This window comes from Lycorma delicatula, chromosome 10 (assembly GCF_047948215.1).
Source record: "Lycorma delicatula isolate Av1 chromosome 10, ASM4794821v1, whole genome shotgun sequence".
NCBI classification, from domain to species: Eukaryota; Metazoa; Arthropoda; class Insecta; order Hemiptera; family Fulgoridae; genus Lycorma; species Lycorma delicatula.
Window position 1 is genome coordinate 86,974,574 of NC_134464.1, and position 22,870 is coordinate 86,997,443.

Consider the following 22,870-nt stretch of genomic DNA (forward strand, 5'->3'; position numbering starts at 1 on the left):
AGTAGAAATACATACAAATAGTTGTGTACGAGTCAGAAGGAGAATAGCCCCTAATTTATATTTCTTGTGAGGGAATAGGTGATTTTTTTAAATCTTTTTCATTTTTTACATCACGTTCATTAATTGTCAGGTTTTATGAAATTAGAAGACATCTTCTACCCTTTTCCATTTCTTAAGTATCATCTCATTACTGTTGAACAGAATATTACAATATTGAAAATATTGAGAGAAGGTTTGATTAAATACAGCCAAGAAAATTTCACATTCATTTTACCAACTTTTCTTTATATGTTGTAAATGAAAGATATTATTTTTTAAAAGTTTATGCAAATATTGTATAATTGAATAACAAACAAATCTGATGATCCACATGACTTCCTCGTACGCCTATTAAATTACATATACATATTTTTTTTTTAATGAAAATTACATAAAATTTTATTTCATTAATAACTTCTGATATTTTTTCAAATTTTTTTTTTATTATTATTGAATTTTATTTATCATAAAAATTTTGTCAATCACAGGTTAATAATTATTAATAAATCAATATATTTAAATTAAAAAAAAGTTAAAAGAAAATTAAAAATTAAAAAGAAAGGAGATGTAATCTGATTCGAACCGATGTGCCTTCCCCTTCTAAGATCCAGATATTTCATTAATTAAAATTTCATTTGGCTATAACTCTGGAACCAGTGAAAACATGTCCCACTTATGATATATCGATGAAAAACTTTCAATGAGGATTTATTACTGCAGTTAAGAAAAAGTCCAAAATCCAGATTTCTTTGGATTTTGGGCTTTTTTGGACACTTTTGGTTCAGTTGATTGCAATCAAAAAGGGAGGTGCACAACTAGTTGTTACAACATTCATAAATCCAAAATTCCAACATCCTACGGCCAATTGTTTTTGAGTTATGCAAGATACATATGTACATACATACATCCATTTTTTTTTTTTTTACACATAGACACATATGTACAGACGTCATACCTAAACTAGTCAAAATGGATTCAGGGATGGTCAAAATGAATATTACCATTGAAATCTGAAAACCAAAATTTTTTGCAATCATAATACTTCCTTTACTTCATACAAGGAAGTAAAAAAGCTGTCCTTTATTTCTTTTGATTAAACTAAGGAAGTAGATAACTGGATTGGTTGTTTAATCATAAAAATCAGTTCAGCAATTTATGAGAATAAATGTAAACTTATTTTGTGTTTTTTTTTTTTAATTTGAGCTATAAATGCTGTTTTACAAATTTACAATCAAGGCAGTAAAAATATTCCAGGATCCTACTTTAGTCCTTGTCTTAGTGAAAGACTAAAATTTAATTCTGAATTGATCAATGTTGTTAATTTATTGTTTCTTGAGTAAAAGTACGTCAACTTCCAAACTTCATTATAGAAATAAAAATATATGTAGAAATTTTGTAGCTTCATAGTAAAATATGGCTTATTTATTTTTCATCAGTAAAGGTTTGGAGTCTTTTGTAGAATTTATTTCTAATCTGCTAAAATGATATGATCTCTACACATATCTAACAGGGTGAATATTTTAGCATATTACATTGCACTAGATATAAGTTTAAAAATCATATATTTAAACCTGTTTTTAAAATTTGAAATATTTATGAATCAACACAATGTTGGAGGTGAATCACCTTTCAAATTGATATTGAAACAAGTTTACAAAAAGAATAAAAAAACATAAAAACCAGTTTTTATAATCATCATTTACAAATTGTTTTAAGTTTAAAAATGTTAATCATAATGTTTCATAAATTCTGTGTATTTTTCTTCAAGAATATTGATCTTACTTGTGTTATGTGAAGATAATTAGCATTTAAATGTGACAAGTTTAATGATAAATCCAATTGAACTATATTCCATATAACATTTAAAAAATTAATACTTTTAGTAAGAAAAAACAGTTTAAATATATAATCACCATAAGAATTATTTTATTCTTCAATATGTTTTATTTCTTTATATTTTTAAAAAATATTATTTTCATTGTATTTTAACTGCCACAACCATAATGACAGTTGGGCAGACATAAGTCATATGACACATTGATTTATTTAGAATAATGCATGCTAGGCTTACTAGAGAAAGTGAGGAGTGAAGTGATATTTTTTGCTTTCCTCATTAAACCAATTATACTATTATGTATCTATATAACGAGCCCGCTGAAGGGGTAATATTGGGTAATATTCAGCACTGCAAGTGACATCTGTTCAACATAGGCTTAAAATAGCTGAATAAGAATGTCATCACTGTATAACAATGATTGCCAACTTTTAGAATCAATTTCTATGGTGGAGCCCCTTAAACCTACCCTATGTGTCATAAGTTAATGGTGTTTAAGAATAGTGATACTGTAGCGGGAAGAGAGGGAATGTAAAGTAAAGTATCTAAGCAATTGCACATTGTCTGTCCAGTGAAATTATACTTTAAAAACTTTGAAATACCTCTTTATGTCTTGCGCTACAGTAATTATCAGCAGAATTACTTTCATCTCCTAGAGGAGGCATAAAATTCAACAAAATTAGCAAATTTCTGTGCATAATGTAATTTTTATTTTGATTCAATTTTCTGTTTCTGATTCTTTAATTTCATTCAATTTTTATTTGTTTTGTTTCCATAGAGCAGCCACAGAGCTCTTAGGTTGTTACAGAGTACAGATTAGGAATCATCATTGTATGAGAAAGTAACTCTTCCTCTCTTTATTAATCTTCAGTCAGTAAAATTAGATTTACTTGTGTTAATTTTTAAACTGTTGCAAAGAATCAATCAGCTACTTATTTTTTAAACCATTCTATGCTTTGAAAAATAAAAATAAATAATAAAGCAGTTACATGAAAGTATTATAAGTTTTTGAATTAAGCAAAATTGATTTTAGATATATTTCTCAGGTAAGTATTTAGTTTCATGAAAAAATATTTCAAGTGATAATTTAGTTTATCTTATAAAATGAAGTAAGGTTACATGATAAATGTCACTGTCGGCTTTTTATCCTGTTTAGCACTTAAAGATTACATGTAAGGATTAGGTAAGCTGTTATCAGACAAAAATATTTGACCTAATTTTAGTATTTGATTCTAGAGAATTAGCATCTTATTAAATTATCTGTTTTTACTTCATAAAGAAAATATGTATTCAAATTGCATACTTTTAAATATAGGCTATTTTTTTACACAATAATCAATCTTCATGAAATTCTTAGTGAATGAATCAACATTAATTAATATCATTGTAAATGAATTGTCATGCTACTAATAATATGTTATTTGTTAAACATGTGATTTATTTGCATTTACTGATTACGGTGTTTAAAAAAGTGATTGTATAAACATATTAATAATATTAGTATAACACTAACTTCCTGATTTAATGGTATAATTGAAAGTACTTGACATAAATATCAAATAAATAAATAATGAAAGAAGGTTTTTTAAGGTTAATTCTATTATTAATTTTGCAAAAGTAATTGTGCACATGAATGCACTCTAATTATAGTTTGTGTTGTTTTTTTTTTTTAATTTTAGTAATTGGATAATTGGCATTAATTAAAAATGATTTTTATAAAAAGATATTTATCTGATATATTTTTTCAGGCTTATTGGAAATTTCTCACTTTTTAAGGATTCAAAAATTTGAAATGCCAATCTACATTCTAATTGCCTTAATAAGTGAATAGTATTTAACAATTTTATAGTATTTTTGATAAAGCTAAAAATATGGACTATAAATAAAATTAACAAAATTGTTTTCAACAAAATTTTTCAGGCAGATTTTGGAAGCTTATGTTTTATTTAAGTGTTAACATGAAAAAAAATAATTGAAGAAAATTTTGTCAGCTTCCGTTTGCCAACTAAAATTTTTTGTAATATTTATTATGTTCTCATATAATTAACAATAATTAAAAATTGATTGGGATTTTTTTAGAAAATTTAAAAATATGTATCCAACCAATTGTTAAATTGTTTGTTCCTTAACAGTAAAAGTTGTAAACAGATCTGACATGAATCATAAAGTCACTCCCAAAACTTAGAGTTTTGATTATTTTTTAGATTATTCCATGTATTTAATCTTAAGAATAACTGGCATTTCAGTCTCTTAATAAGTTTAATTTTTAAAGCATAAAGGCATCAATCACATTTGTTTTCTCTGTAAGTAATGATGTCTGTTATACAACCTGGGCTTGTTTTAAACATAATAAATATAGAGCAAAATGTCGCTTTATTTTTATAGCTTGATATGCTATCGTGAAGTAATATATTCAGATAAATAAAATAAGAGGCTATTTCATTCAACTTTCCTAACATGCTAGACAAGAAATATTTATTATTTTTATGATTAAATATACAATTTTCACATACTATAAACCATTACAATTATGGCATTATAATTCCTCATACATTTAATCTAATCTAGAATTGTTATTTGTAGTCATAAACATATCCTGTCATTGTATTTATATTTTCCTGTTCTTTGTTGTATATATTTTGGGATTGTGTTTCATAAATATTTAGATGTATTATAACTGCACGTCAAAATAATAAAAAATTTAAAAAAGTTTCGCTTATGAGTAAATTAAATTACAGACATATACATTATATTGAACTTGAATAAAGCCTCATTTAATATCATTAATCAAAGATTAATTAATATAATTATTATTTAATTATGATTATTATTTTTATATAAAATTAATTCTGATAAAGTTGATAATATTGTGTATTATCTGATAATTTTTTTTTAATGAAATTACTTAATTGATACAGTCATTAGTACGTATTTAAATGAGGTCATTGTATTGCATGTGTATCCAATTAAAACATAGACGTTTCCTTGAGAATTTTAAATAATACTTTTCTCATATTTTACATCATCTGGTTACTAGTATTGAAAATACATAAAATTTTATAAAATAATATTTGTAAATATTTTTCACATTCTCATTCTGTGGAATTTTTTAGATTGTGATTCCTTAACAGAACAAAATATAACATCCATTACAAAAATAAATGCTTATTTTTTTATATCAAAAGCATTGCTATAAACTTTATATGAAAATTGATGGATTTTGTTAATCCTATAATTTCCTTGAACTCGTAATTTTTTTTTTAATTTTCCTTATTGAAATGTGTGACACATAGCATAGTACTTTGCATTCAGAATTTAGCATATGAAATAAACTTATTTTAAACAACTTTGAATTTTAAATTTACTTTTGAAGTTTTTTTGGTCACTGACCATTTGATAGAGTTTAAGTTTTGATTTCTCCATCGAAATAACACCATATTTAGACATTTTTGCAATCATAGAAATTGAAATATTTCTGTTAAAGCTACATGTCATTAAAATTAATGTAGTATAACTAATGAAATTAGTATCTTTAAAAATGTATATATATTTTGGATATTTCTATATAATTTTATTATGAATTTGGTTTTAAACATTATTTCTGGTTGTTTGAGTTTGTCTCTTAGTTTATTCTATAAATTCATACAACTGTACTTATTTCTTCAGTTGAAATTTTTGGCTTTTTTAAGAATGTTTCTTTTTCATTTGATTATTATAAGTTGTTCTACTGAAAAGGCTTTTTTACTGGTCTAATGCTGGAGCAAGCTCTTTTAGTTTCTATGAGTTAGTATCTTCATGAATATGATTTGTGTAATTCTTTTAAGAAAATACATAAATAATTATTTTTATTTATGATATGTTAAGAATTATTTAACACTGAAATCTTTACAGTAAAAGCATTTAAAATTTTGATGCTGTGTACTCATTTGTATTCTCGATGCATGCGCTCACTTGCAATTATCTCTAATATATAATTCTTTTCTTATTGCTTGATTGTCAATTAATCTTTGCTTTGCTGCTCTTTTGTACCAAAATATGTACTTCTTGTGTTCTAAAACAGTTAAAATTGACTTAAAAAAATTTTTTGATACAAAATGACTGCAGGAAAAAATACTGTAACTTTTACTTTCCCAGCTCTAGGACTATTGCTGCTGCAGCAGCATATCTGTAAAGGGAAAGTATAGCAATTGGCCAAAATTTTGGATATTACGGTTTTTGCAAATGTCAACATTTTAAGACCCCCTAATCAAAAATACACAAAAAAGTTATAGAAATTTTTGGGAGATATATGTATGTATGTACATACATATGCTGGCCTGTACTTAAATTAATATCTCCGGATTGGCAGAACAAAAATTAAAAAAAAAAATGCCTCAAAAAATTTATATGAAATGGAACATTAATGGCATTAAATCTTGGACAAAATTAAAGAAGGGAAAGGGGTAGTTTACTCATTTCAAATTTTTTACTTTTTTTTATGAAGTTTTATTAATTAAATTGAGCTTTAGTACAACGAAAGTATAGTTTCAAAAACATCAGTTTGTGATAAATAATTTTATTTCATTTTTGAAGTATAAAACTGTACCAAAAAATAATCTGTTGGAACTGAAGTATGGAAAAATTGGAGAAATCAAAAGGTAAGAAAATTATATATAAGAAAAAAGTGCTACATTTTCTTATTTTCTAAATTTTTTCGTAATTTATTGATTTAAAAAACTAATCATGTGACATGCAGTATATAGTTTAGTTTTTAATTTCTTTTGAAATTATAATTGAAAAGTACACAAATAATTGACATTCTAATTCAGAATTAGATCATTAGCTGGACCAACCACAGGAATAATACAAAATTAATCGAAACTTTTAACAATATAATTTTGAACAATTTTTTTTTTACCCAATTAAAACCTGTTCATATAGTTTTGCTTAAAATATTTATGAAATATGTTATGTGATCCACTAAATCTACGTATATACAGAATGTTTCTAAAATGGTGGGCTAGCTATACTTTTTCAGATTCTACATGTTAGACTAAACAAAAAATATCGTTAGGAAAAATGGGAATTTCTCCTTTGTTCTCCCCCTGTCCGCAATTTGGTTATTTTTATATAATAATTTATATCTCAAGTTCGGACTGGCAAATCACATTAATATTTGGTAAACATCTTGGTAATAAAGTTTTAAAATTAGTAAAAATCAAGACTTAAGTGCCTTTGCAAATTATAAAATGGCAGCCATGTTTATTTTTCAATCTGTTATATCTCCATAAATATTAGTTTCATAAAAAAAAAACTTTTTTTGATAAAATCTTAAGCCTTTTATTTTGAACTAAATGACATTTTATTTTTGAAATTCGGTTAACAAATAGTCGAGTTATGGGAGAAGATTGATGTAATTTTGTCATAATTATTATATTGTCTATTATTGTGAGAAAATTATTACTTAATTTGATACTAATTTATAATACTAGAATTAACAATAAATAAAAACAATTAATGTTTATTGAATTGAACGTTAAGTGAAAGACATGAAAACACACACATAATTTTTATATATATATACATATGTATAAAATTGTTTACCTACTTTTATGGAGTCATTTAAAGTAAAATAATCTATTTTTAATAGATAAAAGAAAATCATTTTATGCATTCCACACGTGAAAAAGGTGAGATTAATTCTATCTTGATTTTTTACCATCATGTTAATTGTTTACTTTTTTTTAATTTACTTGAATTTTGCGGTTATAGTTGTGCTATCTAGAGATGAGAAAAACATTTAACTAGTTATCTTTCTTCCCTAACATTGGTGAACCCTTTTTGATTTATATAAAGAAAGAAGCATTGAAATTTGGCATTCCTATAATTACTTGAGTAGAACTTAACAACAAAAGAAAAAAGAAAACCCTTAATTTTTTTTTTTGGTCATAATTATTGTTTTTGATGATGAAAAACACAATAGTCAATAGAATTATTATACTCGTATATATATTTAATTCTATCTTTACATAAATAAAAGAAAATTATCCAGAATTACTTACTTCAGCTTTAGAATCAGTTGCTGTAGATTCTTCTGTGCTGCTTTCATTATTTCCACTATTATCAGGTGGTAATTCAGTAGTGATACCTGGTTCAATAGTTCCTTCATTATTTTCAACACTGTTGGAATCAATGTTTGGTGTATTTTCTTCATTATCAGTCGGAAAGAATGTATCAAATGGTGGTAATAAACTTGATGCAGTAAATGTTGGTGGTGTGTTAATATTGTGTGGTATTGTTAATGTATCTGGTGGATTGTAAATGGAATAATATGTCTGTACTCTTTGTATTAAACTTTCTAAAAATGGTGGAAATGATTGTACACCGAATAATCGTAATGGTACAAGCACATTAGAAGATTGTTGTTGGGGATCACGTGGAAATAATGGATTAGATAAGGATGGTATATTTTGGTAAACTGAGGGTTGCACAGACCACTGGTATTTAGGTGGTGATATCTGATATTTGTCTGATGATTGTAAGTATGTATGGGCTGGTACTGTGTATGATGGTGTTAATTGTTGTTGAATTCTATCAACTGACTGTTGTTGATGGTGCCGTGTATCTTCTAAAAATGGCTGAAAATGTATATCAGCCCATGCTGGTTTGTAGCTATAACCAACTCGATTTTGCGGTTCATTTATTTCAAACCTGAAATTAAAATTAGACAGTTTATTGATTTAAATATACAGGGTCTGTAAATAAAGTAATGAGACTAGCTTTTTTTGACAGCCAAAGTGGCAACACTGTAAAACTACTAGTAAACATATAGTTATACAAACAGCTAACAGGTGATTTATATTAGGTATTAATATTTTTAGTCTATTATTGCCACGGAGACCTAAACAAACTTTTTGTGAAACGAGTTTTTGTTGTGTATTACAAAAATGAGTGATACTAATTATGAGCAGCGTTGTGCAATCAACTTTTGTGTTAAACTCTGTGAAAATGCTACTGAAACTTTTTAAAAATTGAAAATGGCGTATGGAGATGACGCTCTATCATGAACCCAAGTTTTTAGGTGATTTAAAGATTTTCAAATTGCGGGAATCAGTTGCGGACAATCCATACTCTGGAAGATCATTAACGTCAAAAAGTGATGACAGTGTTGGACAAATCAGAGACTTGATATGGTACGACCAGCAATTAACTGTCAGAATGACTGCAGAACAATTGAATTTGAACCGTACCACAGTCCATCAAATTTTGACAAACGAATTGGACATCGAAAAAGTTTGTGCAAAATTGGTCCCAAAAAACCTCACTGTTGAACAGAAAAACAACAGGGTGGAAATGTGTCGCAGTCTTCTAGGGTGAATTGAATGAAACTGATCCTGATTTTTTTAAAAATGTTATTACTGGTGATGAATCTTGGATATTTGAGTATGGGCCAGAAACAAAACACCAGAGCAAGGAGTGTCACACTTCAAACTCACCATGTCCCAAAAAAGCAAAAATGAGCAAATAAAAAACAATAATCATGCTAATTTGTTTCTTTGATAGTAATGGCATTGTCCATAAGGAGTTTTTACCTACAGGACAGACTGTAAATCAGTACGTTTACTGAGAAATTCTTGAAAGATTGCGGAAGAGAGTTGCCTGCGTGAGACCAGCCATCAAAGACAACTGGATGTTGCATCATGACAATTCACCTTGTCACATTGCACTCTCAATTAATGAGTTTTTGGCAAAGAAAAACTTTCCTGTAGTTCCTCACCCACGTTATTTGCCTGATTTGAATCCTTGGACTTTTCCTGTTCCCGATTTTAAAAAAACATCTCAAAGAACAGCATTTTGGAACAGTAGAAAACATTTAAAAAAAATGTAACTGACCATCTTAAGGATATTCCAGTTTTTGAGTTCCAGTACTGCTATAAAGAGTGGGAAAACCATTAAAACATTGCATGGCTTCCCAAGGGAACTATATCGAAGGTGATGGAGTCCATATGTAACTGGATTGTAAATAAATATATGCCAGTCTCATTACTTTATTTACAGACCTCATGTATATATATATATATATAATTTTAATAAATATGTTCTGATGTATAAATTTCAGTTCTTTATCTTCTTTTAAGAATTCTGGTGTGAGTAGGACATTGTAACTTTATTAAGACCCTGTAATCAGGTGTAAAAAAAACTATTTAATAATGGAATAACCCCCCACTGAGTTAGTAAAGTGATAAAATTAGCTGTTTAACATCTGATTTTATCAGGACTAAACCTCATTTACATATCATCTTCATCCCATTGGGTCATGGGGTTTCCTTACTATTCACAAATTGAACAGATTGCAGTGTACACATAAAGTAATGGAATAAGACTTGATTATGGAAGACTTGATTTTGGATAAATAAACAGGGGGGGATACTGTATAAGCAGATTAAAAAATAATTAAAAATCAACTTAACATTACTCAAATGGTTTGGCTATTTAGGCTATTAGCTTTAACTAAATTAGAATAGCAGGAACCCATTCAAAGTAAAACTACACAATTTTTATATATATAAACAAAACTCCAGTTTCTAAATAAATAAATAATTTATTCAGATTGTAACATTATTATACATTTATATAGATCACATCAGGTGTTGCAGTAATCTTTTTTAAGAATAACAAAAAAATGTAGCTAAGTACTGCATAACTTTCCTGGCTATGCCAATCAAGACATTACCAGTAATACAAAAACTATGCAATACTTTCCACAGATTTTTCATTGCAAAATCTTCCAGCTTCTCCAAAAATTTTTTGCAATTCAAACATTACAGATCTGACTTTTATTTAAAAAAATAAAAATAATTTTGATTTCTTTCAGATACATACATGAGTATGAAGCATGTAGATTTATGCAGAAATTGTGAGGAGATATTTTTCAATTTAGTTCAACTATTTATTTCTTATTGTCACATACCATTTTTTGTGAATAAAAATTGTTTTATTTTTTTTATGCTTTGTTTTAAAATTGTTATGTTACATACTTGCATTAGTGATAGATGATCACAATGCATTTTGTAAATTTTGAGATAAAAAAACAAAGATACATTCTCTTTTGTTCTGTAAACTACACAAAATAAATTGGCAGTATATTACTTTGAATTGCTTTACATTATAGAATACTTACAAAGCCTGTTGTTGACCTTCAGGACGTCCAATGGCCAGTGGCGGGTAGAAGTTACATTGTCCTTGGTTGACATTGAACAGTACTAGTAGAAATACCGATGCAATCACCTGAAAATATATATTAATTTTTAGTTTTTAATAAAATTAGTTTTTTAGTTATAAAATTAGTTATTGTCATAAAAATTATGTTATTAATTTATGAGTGACTTAAATGTTTTTGAAAATTATCATTTAAATCTATTATGGTAAGTAATTTATTCATGAGTTGATCGAAGTATTCAGTTTTTCTAATAAACAAAAAGCAAATTATGCTAAAGGATTTAAAAGTTTTTTTTTTAAGATATACAAACTATATTTATGTATATTGTATCAACTAAAATTATTGAAGTTTTTTTTGCTATTTATCTTTGCAATCTCTCTCTTTTTTCTATTTAGCCTTCAGAATCACCATAAGGTATTACTTCAGAGGATGAATGAGGATGATATGTATGAATATGAATGAAGCGTAGTCTTATACAGCCTCAGGTCGACCACTCCTGAGAAGTGTGTAATCTGGGACAATTATATTCTCTGAGTAATTTCATTCAGTCCTCCATTTTATAATATTTAACAATAAATAATGAAAAAATTTCAATTGAACATTTAAAGAAATTTGTTTTGAACATTGCCAAGTTTGAAATTTATCTTTAAAAAAGATAGTCTGTGTGTTTGCATGTTTCTGATTGGCAAAGGGTTTAACTGTCGCCATAAATCTAACCCCTGCTGTTTACAATAAATTATCCTGATCAGAGACAGTTAGTGGTATGATTTCTCCATTTATCTCCTCTTTGCTCTCCATTTTATCCATCCCTTGTAAAGTGATAACATTGGAATTGTTTCAATTGACACCATGATGGCACCTTCTAGCAACCAATAGTAGGATATTTGCTTCTTTATTGAGACTCAGTCCCACACTGCATAAATTAGTCAGCATGAGATGATCAGGCTGTATGCAACAAGGTAGGTAGGCAACTTATAGATAAATGGTACTTGTGTACTGCGACCGTACAGCTTTTCTAATTCTAGTTTTGACTTTTTACCAACAAAACATGTTTGAGAAAATAATTTTTATTCACTATGTGAAATATTTGTTCACTTTTTTTTTAGTTATTTGAGGAAAATTATATCTAAATTAGATAGAGCTGATTTAAACTGATCATGTGTTTATCATTGTGTGATTGATTACAATTAATGTACAATATAAGTATTCTAATTTTATTGTTAAACATACTGAAACTGTTGCGCAATTTTTAGATAAATGTAAATTGCTTACTTTACACCAGCACACTATAAAATGTAATTATTACTTACATATTGATAATTTTTTATAGTTTGTTTTACAAAAAAAGTTTCTTAAAAACATACAAAATCGTGTACTTGTAAATTTCTTCAACTGTACTTACAACATTTGCCAAAATAATTTGAAATATGTTATAATTCTGTATAATTATTTCCTCCTTATCTATTTTTCAGTTAGCCTAAGAAATATACTATTTGGTAGTTTTTAAATTTATTTTAATCTTTAAATCTATAATTATAAAAATATTCTGAGAAATCTATATTTATATTTTTATATTGTGTTTTTGTTACTTATAAATTTCTAATATTACATTTAATACATTATTTATATTTATATTTATTTATTTAGGAATACAAAATACAAATATTTGTCAAAGTTTTTTTTTCAAGTGTAGACACATCTCAGTATTGTATTAACCACTTCCTATTAACATAAAATGTATCAATAATACTGTGATATTGAATTAATAACCATGAAGTATTGAAGCAATCATATTGTAGATATTCCAAAAACTTCCTGCAATAATTTATAGGCATATTTCATCATGTTTTAATAATGAAAAAAATTCATATAAACATCGATTTTAAAATTTTTTGTTTTTGAGTTACAGTTATCAAACAATTTTGCTCATATTTCTATTATAAAGGTCAAATAATGCTATATCAAAACTCTACAGACATAGATTATTAAGCAAAATTATGGTTTTATAAGCAAGAATAAAGAGTCTCAGAGCGGCATTTCCAATAATTTCAGAGAAGACTGTTGTAAAGTCCAAAAATTTGTGTACAAAAGTACATTTTAATCATACTAAAAAGAGGAATATGACTAAAATTTAGCAGAAACTTCCTGAAACATTCTATCTATAAGGAAGTAAAAATAAATGAAACTAAACATTTATTTTTGATTGTTAGAATACAATGTTTATTTTCAAGATAAATACAGCAGCAATGAATATCGTGTTTAATTTTGTTGTTATTATTATTATTTAATGCTTTTTTTTTATTACATTATTAAGTGAATTATTTATAGCAAGGTAAAATTGTATTATCACTTATAAGCATGAAATTTAAGAATCAGTTTTTTATGTTACTATTTTGCTTTCATTGCCATGTTATACTTAATTACTTGACAGTTCTCTTTCCTGCATAACCTGTGTAAATAAATTGATGACCTGTCTATACTATTTTTTTTTTTTTTTTTAATTTTGCCTGTGTTATTATGTAGGTGTATTTTTTTATTTTAGCTTCTAAGACCCTGTTATGTATTGCTTTAGAGGATGAGATGAAGTGATAATTTTGTAATAAGTGAAAATGCCATGCCTAATTGGGATTTGAACCTGGGACTTCTGGATGAAAGGTAAAGATGCTATCACTCTATTATAATAGAAGTTTTTATATAGGCTTACCATAATAAGATAGAATTTTGTGAAATTTTGAATGCTTTTAATCCTTTTTAAAATTGAGCTTTAGGGGATTTTTATTGCAATTTTTACAAGGATCAGTTTTGAAACAACTCTATTATCAGAAGCATTAAGTCGATTTTTATTTATTCATTCATATAAATGTAACTTTGCCTCCAGTGTGGAACTAACTGAAGATTTATAAAACTCATTTGCATATTTCTACTAACTACACGATTTTAGAAGAGTTTTATATTTAGCATTTAAATTTAGCAGTAGCGAAGCATTGCCGGGTCAACTAATTTTTATATATTTTTGATTAGATTTGAAGTCGTTTTTAGAAATTGAATGTGTTATCAGTTAATATTTTAATAGTAAATAAAAATATTTAAACAAAACGGTTTACATATATCCTGGTGAAATTTTAAAATCAATTTATTTTTCTTTTAATAAAATAACATGACTTTTATTAAATTCTGAAAATTTTGCTGATGTAACGGTGAAATTATTTTGTAGTGTAATAAAATACTGTATTTAGATCGTTTGTGGGAGTACAGACTCGTTGCGTCGGCCCTAACAGCTCGACAACCGACCGGCCTAGTTAAAAGTTGTTACAGGCTGAGCGCGGTTAGCGGGAGGTCGGCTACTCATGCGGTCCTTCACACTCTCGTTTATGTTCATTTCTGCTGCATATATATATGATTCATCACGTTATTTCCACAACTCTTACGCCACGTTTTAGCATCTGTTATGATTTACTTTTATGAGTAAAATATGGGTGGAGCACGTTCTGTTGATTATTTCTTTGTACCTGTATTCAGTTGTCCCGAATATAATATCGTAACAATGCATTTCCTTCGTCCTCTTAGTTACTAATGTTAAATATATATATATATATATATATATATATATATATATATATATATATATCTTTTCTTATTTATTTTACGTATATTATCCTTATGTCTCATTCTGGATAAGGAATCCTAAAATAAAGTATAACTTTTATGAAAAAAATGAAATTACGGAAATAATGAATAATTTTATGAATGAAAATAATTGCTTCTCATTTTGGGCCCGGAATATAATATAGGTGCCAAAACTTATTTAATTTTAATAGCCCTTTAAGTGATGAAGAAAAAATTTAATAATAAAAAAAACAAGAGACAAAATAAAGAGTTAGAGACAAAAAACAATATATATATATATATATTTTTTTTTTTATTATTTTTTTTTAATAAGGGGAATAGATTTTAAGAAACATTGTTCTAAAAATCTGATGTGGACACCACATAACTATCTTGAACGCCTATTAATTTTTTTAAAATGAAAAGTACATAAAATTTTATTTCATTAATAAATTTGACAATTTTTTTTTATTGTTGTTATTGAATTATTATTTATCATAAATTTTTTTTACAATCAGAGATAATAATTATTAATAAATCAATATATATATAAATTTTTAAAAAAGTTAAAAGAAAGGAAATTAAGTCGAATTCGAACCGATGTGCCTTCCCCTTGTAAGATCCAAATATTTCGTTAATTAAAATTTTATTTGGCTATAACTCTGGAACCAAAAAAAAAAAATAATAAGTTCCACTTATGATATATCGTTGAAAAGCTCTCAATGAGAGCTTATACTGCAGTTAATAAAAAGTCCAAAATCTAAATTGTTTTGGATTATGGGTTTTTTTGGACAATTTTGGTTCAGTCAATTGCAATAAAAAGGGGAGATGTACAACTAGATGTTACAACAGTCCTAAATCCAAAATTTCAACATACTACGGCTAATCGTTTTTGAGTTATGCGATACATACGTATCGTACAGACGTCACGTCGAAACTAGTCAAAATGGATTCAAGGATGGTCAAAATGGATATTTCCGTTGAAATCTGAAAACCGAAATTCTTCGCGATCACAATACTTCGTACAAAGAAGTACTAAGTACTTCTGGGTATTGCCAGACTATTGGGTATTGCCTGACTTTCCCGGATACGCCGGTCAAGCCATGATTACCAAACAATCTGAGGAAAACAACGCAATAATAAAAATTAAAAGAGTTAAATCCAATATATATATATATATGTTTTGATGTGGAGTAAAATTTTATGAAAGCTTTTTCTAAAAATATTACATTATAGGTTATGCTTTACAAATTTGTTTAGTAAAGTTCTTTCTAAATCAAACACCCACTTCAATAAAGACTAAAATAAGAAAAATGTTTTTCAAAAAACTTCACAATTTAGATCCAAGGGTCTGTAATTTTAAAAAATCGTAATTATTTCTTACTAGATCTATACGTAAATTATAAAATTTGAAAAGATTTTTTAAAAATATTTTAACCGAATGGAGTAGAGCAAAAGAACAAAAATAATTTATTTCAATTTTAAGAGGTGAGGGTTGATTTTAAAAAAAATATTATTTTGGATTATTCATATATGCATTGTAGGTTAAAAATTTGCTTTAATAAAATGTTCCCTAAAATACCTCTGAAGAAAATCGAAATTGTTTTTTTTTGCGATATCCCCTTCACCAATTGAACAAATTTTGAAAAAAAATCATGTGATCAGTATCCTATATATAGAAATATTTTAGCTAAATTTGAAGAAAATCGGTTTGGGTCGATCCTGAGATATTAGGTCAAAAGCAATACGCGCATATGTTTTTTTTTAGTCCGGATGGACTAGTTGGACCCTAATACGTAAAGATCTGCAAAAAATCCAGTACCCCACTTTTGACATGATTACCATATTTTCCCATATAACAAAATTATTCTAACTAAATTTAACGGGAAATTAAAATAATTATGTTTTTATTTACTAAAAATAAAATTTGAACACACATTTATGAAAGCATTTTTTCCTTTTTTTGAAGTCAATAATTTAAGTATTAAATCTCTCATTCTAAGCATACTAAGAAAAACGAGTTACCGAATAATTTTCAGAATTTTCCATTTTATTTTATTCGCTATTATATGAATGTTGAAAATACTAATACTTTAAAGAGAAAAACTATCAGTCATTTTTCCTTTATTTTATTTTATTTTTTTCCTGTTTAGCGTTCAGGAATATCGTCATGTATTACTTCAGAAGATAAATGAGGATGATATGTACGAGTGTAAGTGAAGTGTAGTTTTGTACCGTCTCAAGTCGACTATTTCTGAGATATGTGGTTAATTGAAACCCAACCACCAAAAAACACCGGTATCCACGATCTAGTATTCAAATCACGATCTAGTAAAGTAAACTACCTTTACTAGGATTTCAACGTTGGAATTCTCGACTTCGAAATCAGCTGATTTGCGAAGACGCGTTCACCACTAGACCAACCCGGTGGGTTTCCCGTTTATTATTCGATAATAATATAACGCCCGAATAAAAATGCTCAATATACTTAAAAATCAATACACCTTCAAAAAGTGTTCATTTATTCTTTAATTTATCAGTATCAGCAAAATAGAATTACTAATTAATTATTTTATTAATTTTAAAATGATAATTTACTGGATAATCACTCACTAATGTGATACATAATAACGAGTTGCTTACAACACGTCAAAAATAATAAACATAGACAAATACTGTATACCAATGTACAACTGTTTAACCAGTAGAAAGACAGTTCTACCATTACTTTATCATATGTATTTTAATTCGGTATTTTTTTATATTCTTGTACGAAGTAAAGGAAGTATTGTATCGTGAAAAATTTCGGTTTTCAGATTTCAACGGAAATATTCATTTTGACCATCTCTGAATCCATTTTGACTTTTTCAGCGTGACGTCTGTACGTCGCATAATTCAAAAACGATTAGCCGTAGGATATTAAAATTTTGGATTTAGGACTGTTGTAACATCTAGTTGTGCACCTTTCCTTTTGATTGCAATCGACTGGATAAAAAGTGTCCAAGAAAGCCCAAAATAAAAAAAAAGTGGATTTTGGAATTTTTCTTAACTGCAGTAATAAGCCCTCATTCAGAGCTTTTCAACGGTATATCATAACCGCTACTTATTTTCATTGGTTCCAGAATTATAACCAAATAAAATTTTAATTAATGAAATATTTTGTTCTTACAAGGGGAAAGCACATAGATTCAAATCAGACTTCATCTGCTTTTTTCTTTTTTTTTAACTTTTTTTTAATTTATATATATATTGATTTGTTGATAATTATTAACCTCTCATTGTAAAAAAAAATTACGATAAATAATAATTCAATAATAACAATAAAAAAAAAGATATGAAAAAATATCAAAAGTTATTAATGAAATAAAATTTTATGTACTTTTCATTTTAAAAAATGTGTATATGTAATTTAATAGGCGTACAAGGAAATTATGTGGTGTCCACATCAGATTTGTTCAATTGTTAAACGATTCATTATTTCATTATATATATTATATATATTCATATATATATTCATTATATATATTACATATATATATATATATATATATATATATATATATATATGTGTGTGTGTGTGTGTGTGTGTTTGTGTGTGTGTGTGTTCGTTATATTGTGTAAGATAACTTGATATATTTTTTTCTTAACCCTATTACTTGTTTTATTTTAAAGCTTAATATATAATATTAAATAAAATAATTAATTAAAAATATCAGCAGTGTTATTTATTTTTTTCATTTATTGAACAGCTGTTCATATATTGCTTTAGCACGACTAGTGAATATGTGTGTGTTCATGTAACAATAAGTTATACTATTTATTGGAAAGATAGTGAAAAAAATATGAAATCTCGCTGATATTATTTGTATAGCCTTACGTAAAAACTTGTTCAAAATTTATTACATGTACTTTACGATATTTTACTTTCCCTATTATTTTATAAACAGGGAGAAAGTACCTTATAAATATGCCTAAGTAAGGTGACCTGTTTGGTTTAGTGTTGTTTGGAGTATTGGTTTCTACATCACTGATCTCCTGTTCGGTTCTATGTAATAGTCTGGCATTATTTTATTTTACCTTTCGTTATTCCGTTCTTGTCTTTTTTTTATTAATATATGTTTAGAAGTATTAAAAAGGTTGTAATATCATAAAAAGTTTAAAAAAATATTTTCTTCCCCAGATTTCATATATTTTGATGTACCCTGTCAAAAACTACATTAAAAAGTACAAGTTCTAAATTAACTGGTTTGTAAATTTCTCTTTATCTTTCTAACCCTGGTATTTGCAGATTACGCCTAATAAAAATTACCGTAATTGTTTTTTTAACTACAAGAAGTAAATTTTGTGCGTGAAAAAATTCCGATTGAGACCGGGATTCGAACCCAGAATATTCTGGATGGTCATTATACGAACTCGGTATATTTACTTGTATATACACAAAAAAAAATAAGTCTTGACCGACTGATTCATCAACGCCCAGCAAAAACTACTAAAGATAAATTGATGATAATTTGTATACATACACAGTATGTTCTTCTCGCGGTATAAGTGGACACTAAGAAAGGATTTTTTTAAATTCCGAGTTTTAAGGGTTAAAACGGAGTAACAATGAGATTTACTACTTTTTTTTTAATTTCTCGGTAATAAGAGAAGATATCAACTGAATTTTTGGTATGTCTATCTTCATGAGAATATCGAAAAACTAATTTGTAGATTTTTTGAAATCCCGAGTTTAAAGGGTTAAAATTAATTTTGAATTTTTTTTTTTTGAAACCTGACTTTTTTTTAATTTCTCGGTAAAGGTACAAATTTGATTTTTGGTTGAGTAATTTTTTTTAATTGAGCGGCGCAGCGGCTCAACTAACACAGGCACTGTACTGTATGTACGACGCGACTGGCTGCATCTGCCTCCAGTTACTTGACAAAAAATATAAAAGTAATTAAAAAAATGACAAAGTACGAAACACCTTCTAGTGGTGTTTGTCGATAAGCACCAGGAAAAATACATTTTTACCCGTACAAAGTACGGGTAACAGGTTATAACTAATATTTGTGATATGATGGCCAACTGTTTTGAAATCCAAATTCTTCGATCACTCAAAGGCCTGTACTAATCAAACTGTTGCTATGAAGAAATTATAATACATGTAGTGTATTGTTTAGGGGGCAGAGCCCTCTGGCTAGACGGGAAGCGAGTCCTGACCGGCTAAACATCCCCTGACCGCGACGGGAAACACAAGTAACCATATAGCGCGGGCGAAGCCGCGACAAATATATATATAGCCTGATCTCATTTATTTATTTTAATATCTGAGATTTATTTAAAATCTAAAAATAGTATATTCACATTAAATGGTTAGTAAGTTGAAAGTAATGTTTCATTTGGCGCCGACTTACTTGATTTTTTTTTAACTAGACTTTATTTACAGCTTATTTACTATCTCATCCTACCAGATTGAACAATTTTTTTCTAAATGTTATGTTGTCAATGTTAGTTTCCATACGTTATCATTATGACAAATTATAAATTAATTTCTTTTTCTACAAATTATTGTAATTTAAGATTTTTGTAAAGAAAGTTTTATTAAAAAGAGTTTTATACAAAATATCAAAATTTAGGTGATACGTACTACACCTTCACAAATTCCTTGACAATGTTAACTTAACAAAACTTAAAAAAAAAGGAAGAAACTGTTTCTTTATTAGTTCTCTATAGCTGATATTCGTATACGGTAAAAATTCTGTTTTCATAATCTACTGTAAAAATATAAATATAAGTAAAAAATTACTATTAAAAGATTTGGTTTCATAAAATTAAAATTTTCAATAAATAAAAAAAACTAAAAAAAAAAATGTTCCATTGCCGTGACCAGGATTCGAACCTGGGTTATTGCGGCCACAACGCAAGGTACTAACCACTATACGATCACGGCTACCGCGGAACCTGCTGCTGGAAGCATGATTTTGCATTGTTATACTACTATTTCTACATGTTCACCAATAGATGTTTTATTAACCCAAAAATACGATTTTTTTTTTTTCATTTTTATAACAAACTTCTTAAACGTAAAATGAGTGTATTAATTTTTAGTCTGTATATAAAATCGCTAAATTAATTTTACTTTAATCAATGAAACCGCCAGGTGTATAGTTTTAAATTTAAATTTCTGCTTATTATTAGGTTTTATTTTACAATTACTGAGTTAATATCAATACACTAGTTAATATCGGTAACCAATTACCGTTATAGTAAAATAAATTGCAAATGAAATTTAAGATTAGATAAAGATAAAGATAAAGATTGATAAAGTAAAAAATTAAGTTCCCATTAATATAAAAAAATCGTTACTTGCAGCCAGAAATATCACCAAAGAACTTTCTGTATCTTTTAGGGTAGACGAAATGTTCTATCAAACAACTAAAACAGTGAAAAATTAATGATTGTACGTACCGAATAGTAGTCCTTTAAATAATAAAATAATTAATGACAATTTAATTCATGACAAAGGCTTCTTCTGTATTTATATTTTTATTTAATTTTTTTAAATCTTTCACATATCGCGTTTAAAATATATTTCAAGAGTTTTAAATTAGAGCTTAATTTTAATGAAAAGCTGGGTTATATTTAGGTAAACTAATACTGCAAATAATGATCATTTTTAAAACTGTTTTATATATCAATTTATATATATATATATATATATATATATATATATATATAACAAATATAATTCCATAACTGTTTAAATATGATTATTTGAACCCCGTGTTAAATGTGTTTCTAATTAATTTGTATCATTAATTCATGTCTGTTAAATCGCATAATAATAATGGTTTTAAACAACTTGACATTAATCTAATATAATTTCCTGTTATATGAACAGCCGTCATCAAGAATAACAAACATGCTTGAATAACGAAGAAAAATGAGGAATGAAATGGTTTCCTATTCAAATATCACAGTCATACAAAAAGCTATTCCTAAATAAAGTAAGGAAATATTGTAGACAAAAGTTTCATCTATGTTATTGATAAAATTTGTATCTGTGGTTAACACAAATATACTGCAGTTTTTATTGTGAATATCAAATCAATTTTCACTCAAGAATTATCAAACATACTTTAATAAATAACAAGAGTATCGATTGAAAAGGAGAAACAAAATTTCAGTGATAACGTTAATAATTTTTTCTAGACAGTTAATTTGTATTGTACTCTCAATAATTTTTATAATGTATTTTACAGTTGATTTCATCATTTGGAAATTTAAATTACCTAATTAATTTTTAATTGGGATTAATTTTTTAATGGGATTTAATATTATTCATGTTTTAATTGTGTTTATCTCTAAGAAAAAAATATTAAATTAAGTAAAATGAAGAAAATAAAGATGGATGTGATGCAAAGGACCTGCTTCAGGGCAGATAAATGTATAATTATATTATCATTATATATAATTACATCTTCATTCATCCTTATTTTTTACTGCAGGATTATTAAAATTTGTCGATGTTCAGTATAAAATTATTCTATTTCTCTGTCTTAAGAGATTTCTATTTTAGTTATTACTTTTTGTTTTATTGCCATTTATTTAAACTTTTTCTAAAAATTAGATACAATAATAATCAGGTTTCGCCTATTCTAAATAACTCCAAGGGTGCATGGCTCTACAGGTTCCAGCATTCTCAGTATGGTGTACCTATGATGTAACCTACACCTGATGTATTCAGGATGAAGCAAAAGGGGTCAAGGATAAGGAAAAGAAGGTGACTGGTAGAAAATTTAAGTCAGAGAGTGAGTCTGTAGAGAGAACTCTTTAGGATGAAGAAAAAGAATACAATAGAATTGTGTTGAACTGGAAAATTTAAATGAGTATTATTAAGCAAGATATGTAAAAAAAAAGAACAAATCTTTTAAATAAATATAGAAAACAACATCTGTGATGACCTTGTATCAGAAAAATGGCCAATTGCAAAGAAAATTATAAAGAAGGTAAAATTATAGAGAAGGGCTTAGAGAACTATGGAGAGATCAGTTTTAGATCTAAAGTTAAAAGTGAAAAAAGAGAATAAGATTAGAGTAAGCAGTACAAGAGAATTAATACCCAGTACAAAATTGAAATGGGCAGGTCATGTAGCAGGAATAGATGCAGGAAGTTGAGTTAGGAAAATTCTAAAATGGAGACCCTACCT

At 27.0% G+C, this 22,870-nt stretch overlaps 1 protein-coding gene and 1 non-coding gene across 2 annotated transcripts in view; both read right to left on the bottom strand.

Moving 5' to 3' along the window:
• Positions 1 to 22,870, bottom strand: part of LOC142331257 (uncharacterized) — a 120,022-nt gene that overhangs the window by 37,775 nt on the left and 59,377 nt on the right. The window contains exons 2-3 of the mRNA XM_075377021.1: positions 11,034 to 11,140; positions 7,915 to 8,563 (exon numbers count right to left, since the gene is read on the bottom strand). Of these exons, the coding sequence (XP_075233136.1) occupies positions 7,915 to 8,563; positions 11,034 to 11,140 (756 nt within the window). The remainder of the gene's footprint in view (positions 1 to 7,914; positions 8,564 to 11,033; positions 11,141 to 22,870) is intronic.
• TRNAH-GUG (transfer RNA histidin (anticodon GUG)) lies at positions 20,540 to 20,611 on the bottom strand. The gene has a single exon. It is a non-coding gene; the product is annotated as a tRNA-His (tRNA).